Raw genomic sequence first — 6,844 nt, forward strand, 5'->3', positions numbered from 1 at the left:
AGAAATAGATCATAGTCGTAGAAATATCCCAACCTTCCAAATTCTAACCACCTCTTACCTCCAACAGTCACCCTATAATACGGCCATCTACCACCACCTTTGGCCGTCCGCCACCCTCCCCCACCCTCCCCCACCCTCCGAGAGTTTTGTCCCATGTTATGCAAAGGTTAGGGTCATGCACTATCGTCGTTATCTTTGTCATTACTATTCTTACCCAACAAAATAATAGTGGAAAACACCGTGCAGATAAACGACTTTTATGTTACTAGCTAACTTTAATGAATCCAAATTCCAAAGGCTATGCGAAACGACAGGTTCTAATTGGTGGCCGGAAACGTGGTTAAATAGCTCTCCTTCCACTATAAGATATCTCGTCTACATTATATAAACCCCCCGCCTCCCCTCTCTGATCCCACCAATAACGAGAGCGGTTTTAAAGAGAGAATTTTAGCGAGAGAGACTAGGCGATGGAAGCAAAAATCAAGGCGAGGGATGGGAGCCGCTGGATACCAAGGAAATGGGCCCAAGAGCTTACTCCAAAGTGATGCTCTTTATCAAGTACTATATCTTTCTACTCTCTCTCTCTCTCTTAGTTACAATGATGGAGTTAAACTTCCCTTATTTCTAATATCTATAGCTCAAAATTTTATTATTATGTTTGCATGTGACGCAATTGTAGTACGTACTGGAGACGACTGTGTATCCTTGGGAGCCTGAGTGCATGAAGGAGCTCCGCGAGATCACCGCCGAACACTCATTGTACTTCTTATCATTTAAATTATTTCGCCCGACATAAAACGAAGAAAAAACATTTATAATTAATATGGAAATTAAAACAGGGTTTCATGTCCATCACCCCGACGAGGGGCAGTTCTTGAACTTGCTGCTGAAGATGATCAGCGCCAAGAAGACGATGGAGATCGGCGTCTTCACCGGTTACTCCCTTCTCGCCACCGCCCTTGCCCTACCCGACGACGGCAAAGTAATCGATCTTACGCCTTCTTATGGATTGAAGCACTATAATTTAGAACTAATATCTAAACAAGTTTTTGCCGCAGATCCTGGCCTTGGATATTGAGCAACAGAACTACGATCTCGGCCTTCCTGTAATCCAAAAGGCCGGCGTGTCACACAAGATCGACTTCCGCGAGGGTCCTGCTCTGCCCATCCTCGACAAATTGCTGGAAGACGTGAGATTCTTTAAGATCCACTCATTTATGGAAACTTGAATTTCTAGCGGCGATTAACGAGTCATCTTGAATATGAGCAGGTGGCGAACCATGGGACGTTCGACTTCGTGTTTGTTGATGCGGACAAGGACAACTACCTCAACTACCACAAGAGGCTGCTGGATCTGGTGAAGGTGGGCGGCCTGATCGGGTACGACAACACGCTGTGGTATGGGTCGGTGGCGCTGCCTCCAGACACTCCGGTGCCGAAAATAGTAAGCTTTTTCCGGCCCTTCGTGCTGGAGGTCAACAAGGCGCTCGCCGCCGACCCTCGTGTTGAGATCTGCCAGCTGCCGGTCGGCGATGGCATCACTCTTTGCAGGAGGATCAAGTGATCCTAATCTACACGTTACTGTTCGTCCTACTTAATAAGACACTCTGTCTATCTTTCTGCAATTTCTGCAATGTTGTGCTTCATTTTCTATCGTATTTTGGGCCCCTTTATACGATGTCGTGCTTCATTTCGCATTGCTATTTTTGGCCCCTAATGTTAGGGATTAATGAATAGATCCTAAACCGTTTCACCAAATTTATTTATAATTATGCCTCACAACCCATTTTAACTTTCTTTGTAGCTTCACCCCATTTTTTAAGAAAATACCAAAATTACCCCTACACCAACTTTGATTAATCAATAGATAAACCGTTTCACCAAATTTATTTATAATTTTGCCTCACAACCCATTTTAACTTTCTTTGTAGCTTCACCCCATTTTTTAAGAAAATACCAAAATTACCCCTACACCAACTTTGATTAATCAATAGATAAACCGTTTCACCAAATTTATTTATAATTTTGCCTCACAACCCATTTTAACTTTCTTTGTAGCTTCACCCCATTTTTTAAGAAAATACCAAAATTACCCCTACACCAACTTTGACGATATCTTCTTGCATTAAATGTCAGGAGATATTATTTATCAAATACGATGGGACATCCCTGCAACCAGCCAAAAAGTAATGTATCTTTTTCTTTTTTTTTTGAATGAAAAGTAATGTATCGATCAGGGTGGATAGATAGAATGAGAGTTGGCTAGGTTCTACATCCCTGTCTGGCCTTAGAAACAAATAAGTTTGACCCCTCTGTTTGGAGGTCTCCCATACATGTGTGGCGTCAGTCAAAGGTTCAGTTGTGTGTCCGACGAGCATTCCACATCATCTTTTCGGGTCGGTGGAACGGATCGGACGATAAGCCCATCCGTACCAGCTAGGCCCTTGGGTTCGGGTTCATCCACCTCCCCACCGGTAAAATCTAATTATCCCTTCTCTCACGGGGAAAGGATATACATCTTACGAATACTATTTTTGAAACCCATATTCTTCAAATTGTAAACCATCCAAAATCTTGATATCTTCCTTGCTAGTGAGAGCTCTCCCCTTCTCGAACCACATTGCCTTTTCAATATATGTGACTTGAAATTCAAACATGTTAGACATCTCTATCACATGTCTTCCCCTTTCTCTTACATTCATGATTATTTTCTCCACCTTCGTTGTTAGCATAGTTGTAACACCCACCACCAAACACGTGTCCCGCACATGGATTGAGCCCACGTGATTATCACGTGACCTGTTAGTCAATGTTTCAACAGAATATATAATTCCATAAATAATACAGATAAAAAGCCTATAACACCAAGGCTACAATAAGCTCAAAATACATATCCATAGCAAAATAAGACAAAGCCCATAAAGGAGCTACAAGTCATTTAACTTTGTTTACATAAATTAAATAAGAATAAGAATAAGAAGACTCAAGCGAGTCTTCACCAGATTCGCAACGAACTCCGGCTCATCTATTAATTTGAAAATATTTCTACCAAAAAGTGGTGAGCCTAAAGCCTATCAAGTTTCTACTTCTATAATTTAAAAGTAATGCAATGAATGATCTCACAATAAGTAAATATGAATATGCGCATCATGATAAAATAGAATGCCAGTACCACATACCCACTAGCACCGCCTCTCTCTCTCCCTCTAAATTTCTCTCTTTCTTTTTTCGATCTCTCTCTCTCTCTCTCTCTCTCTCTCTCTCTCTCTCTCTCTCTCTCTCTCTCTCTCTCTCTCTCTCTCTCTCTCTCTCTCGCCGACGCTGGCCTACCGCCGTCGTCACTATCGTTGCCGTCGAGGTGAGTTCTTCTCCTTACTTCTCTTCCTCTCTCTTTCTTGCCCGTGGGCTCTAGTTTGCACCCCCCCTCCTTTCCCTTATCTCTTGGTTGCAACAGTGCTGGGCTCGGCCCAGCACTATGTTAGGGGTTTTTATTTTATTTTATTTCTTTTTCCTTTTAACTAAGTATTTTATGCTAGTTAATGCAATTAGTTTAAATAGAAAATTTATTTTATATATATATATATTCGGTAATATAACTATTAGCAAGTTATAATTGGTAGAATTAATAGTTTATTATATTATAGACACCTAGATATACATATTATTTACATATAATATTAGTTGCATATAATAGATTAATACTTAGATTCATTAATTATAGTCATGAGATTTATAAATATACCCTTCATTATATATATATACATATATATATTTCTAGCACCTTATTGTTATATACTATTTTGTATAAAAAGAAAACACCGAATAATGATTATTTTCTATGTAATTAGAGATTAATAAAGTAAAGAGTAAGAATCTAAAAAATTAACTATAATTAGATTTTATCTATACTTATATTTTTATAATTATATATAAGCCTCTTATTATTATTTTTATAATTATATACTTAAACTACTTTTATATAAAAAGAACAACCATTCTATTTTTAACTAGCATTTCATGATAATGATATATTTATATTACCAAAATTATATCTATAATTAAATCTAGATATTTAATAAAATATAAATATAGGAATTCTAAATCTAATAAATCAACATATTTTATATGAATTAATTTTAATTCGATAAATGGCTAAACCCCTTATGTGGGACCTCGTGGATCTGGTTAGAGATGAGTTGACTTTCAGTTAGCGGATGTGAGGGATATGTAGTTTGTGTCTTCTAAAGACTATGAGTAGTTTTATCCCCTAGACGTCTTTCTCAAATTAAGATATATTATATAATTATATATATGCATGTTTTGGCCTCTAGTATGAGTATATTGGTGATATATAGAGATGATTGGAGATGACTATACTGTTAAGATTTTAGATGATCTCTAACATGAGTATGCATATGATACACTATTTTGGGAATGCATGTGTTAGACACATGGTTGGAGACTACACTGTATCATTTTATTTTGGCCTCTTTACCACTTAAATCCTAAGTTACATGATCTGTTTTAGTACTGGATAAAATACATATGATCTATCTTTTAGAAGGAAAGCATGAAATCTGATTGATAGGATAGTTGATAGAAAGCGTGAGGATATCCGAGTGGACACGAGGGTTAGGACGTGCTTGGTGGATGATTGATCGCTCAACGTAGTCGCAATCATGTGGTCTTACATCCGAGGTCGTTAGTCTGTGTGCGTAACAGCCGTTTGCTAATGCATATGTGGCGAGTTATCTTCAAGTAGTTTCTATCAGCTAAAAGGGTGCCCAGTTTGGATGGATGTTGATACCCTTTGTGGATAACAGGGTATGATTATGATTAAGATACCCTTTGTGGATGGCAGGGTATACTGTGAGCCTTCGGGCATGTTGATGAGACCGAGTACTAAGTGTTGACTATGCACACGGTCTAGTATGATGATATTATTCGAGTCGATATTGATGACTAAGATATTGAGAAATGCATATGATTTTATTTTCATCGATATACCTAATTATCGAGTGGTCATTATGCATCATATGTGATTGCATTTGATATCATAACATGGTTATAGTCGGCATGGATCATATGTGTCATATTGAGAGAGATATGATGATGGTACGACATGAAGATTTATTTATTCATTGTTGAGAATTATATACATTAATCACTTATGACATGATATCTATCTTTCATTTATATATTATTAAGGACACATTCATATACTCATTTGTGACATGATGCTCTTTCTGATTCATATTATCAAGTACATGATTTACTCTCTATTTAGCATTACTAATCCGAGGTAAGGTCTATTCACTAAGCCTTTTGCTCATGACTTTATTTATTTATTTTCTAACCCTCACCCCCCTCGCCCTAAGATATTATGGTACATGATAACAACTTGAGATATCTTGAGATGAGAAGATATTCTAGAGCAAATATGAGGTGAGCTATAGACGTGAGATGGTATAGAAGATAGGTATGAGGTGAGCTATAGACGTGAGATGGTATGAGGTGACCTATATTCTGTATGTCACATTCGAACGCGGGTGGAGTGCGTTCGAACGCGTTTGTGAACGCCTGCATCAGGTTGGCACATCCACAGAAGTGCAAAATATGTGCATTCGAACGTGATCGGGAGCGTTCGAATGCGGTAGGCGAAAATGTACTGTTTAGGGTTAATAATTGCCATTTTTGAATTATTTGGTTAGCCTCTAAAAGTGTGGATGGCAACCATGGATTTATTATTAATGAATTGAGTTTTTGCCCTACCTCCTTCATCTTCTTCTCTCCAGTTCTCTCGTTCCCGCCGACGCCGATTCTAACCTCCCTCGACCGGCCAATCACCCTAGTCCCTTAGGGGCGCCCACTCCTCTCCCTTCTTTCAATCTATCCCTCACTTGCCCTAACCCTTCCATCACCCATAACCCTTCCAGCACCACTTATTCACCGGTGCCACCCCATTAACACCGGTCAACTACTATCCACCATCATCTAGGATCTCGTGCCTCCATCTACGGATCCTAAGACAGACCTCCCGATGTGCGTCCACTAATCGAACTATATCTCGAGATCCTAATATCCGATTCGCCTGAAACCTAATTTGTTGGAAAGCTCTTCTCTAGGGCTACAACATATCAAAATCTCATATCGATCTAATGGCAGTATCTTTTGGGATCTATTTCCAAAGTTCCATGTCAGATCTTGTCCAGACCTGAAAATCGGGATAGATCGAGCCTTGGTCAAAAAGGGAGATCATATCAGCATAGCAAGCATAGTGAAACACATCATTATCATGATTTACGTGCTAACACATATATTCATGCCCAATAGGAATATGCAGAAATCATGATATGCGAATCTTACTGAATAGCAAAATAAATTACCAAGCATAACGTGTAATAATAACAATAAGGAAAACATATGCACATGCATACTATGAATGTGATGATGTCATAAGGTAAGTTAAAAAGCATAAGCATAAAATTCCTATCACTAATTAGTTAAATAATCTTACTGACATTCACTACAGGCTTGGGTAGGTACATCTGTGAATTTTCATATTTATTAATTAGGTTGAGCTAGCATAGCTATACTAGCGCCTGACACGTTATTAAAAGTAATTAAAAATAATTTACCTCGAATTCTCATTCCACTAATTATTTTAGTTAGGTAAATCACATGGGCGACACTGAATTAGTCTGCTTCACTAATTAAGATAATCTGCTTAATATACTTTCCCTATAATAATCTATATTAATTCTCCGGTAGGAGCAATTAATATAGATACACCCAAATCATCGACTCAAATTGCTAAAATTAAGTTAACCAAGTATACACGACC

At 38.2% G+C, this 6,844-nt stretch overlaps 1 protein-coding gene across 1 annotated transcript; it reads left to right on the forward strand.

Moving 5' to 3' along the window:
* The first annotated feature begins 492 nt into the window (after positions 1–492).
* Positions 493–1,595, forward strand: LOC140800177 (caffeoyl-CoA O-methyltransferase-like). The gene is made up of 5 exons (XM_073154843.1): positions 493–558; positions 680–779; positions 858–982; positions 1,059–1,190; positions 1,271–1,595. The coding sequence occupies exons 1-5, from the start codon at positions 493–495 to the stop codon at positions 1,562–1,564; spliced, it is 717 nt and encodes a 238-aa protein (XP_073010944.1). The 3' UTR covers positions 1,565–1,595.
* The last annotated feature ends 5,249 nt before the right edge of the window (positions 1,596–6,844 follow it).

This window comes from Typha latifolia, chromosome 13, assembly GCF_019914945.1.
Source record: "Typha latifolia isolate L0001 chromosome 13, TyphaL0001v2, whole genome shotgun sequence".
Classification (NCBI taxonomy): Eukaryota; Viridiplantae; Streptophyta; class Magnoliopsida; order Poales; family Typhaceae; genus Typha; species Typha latifolia.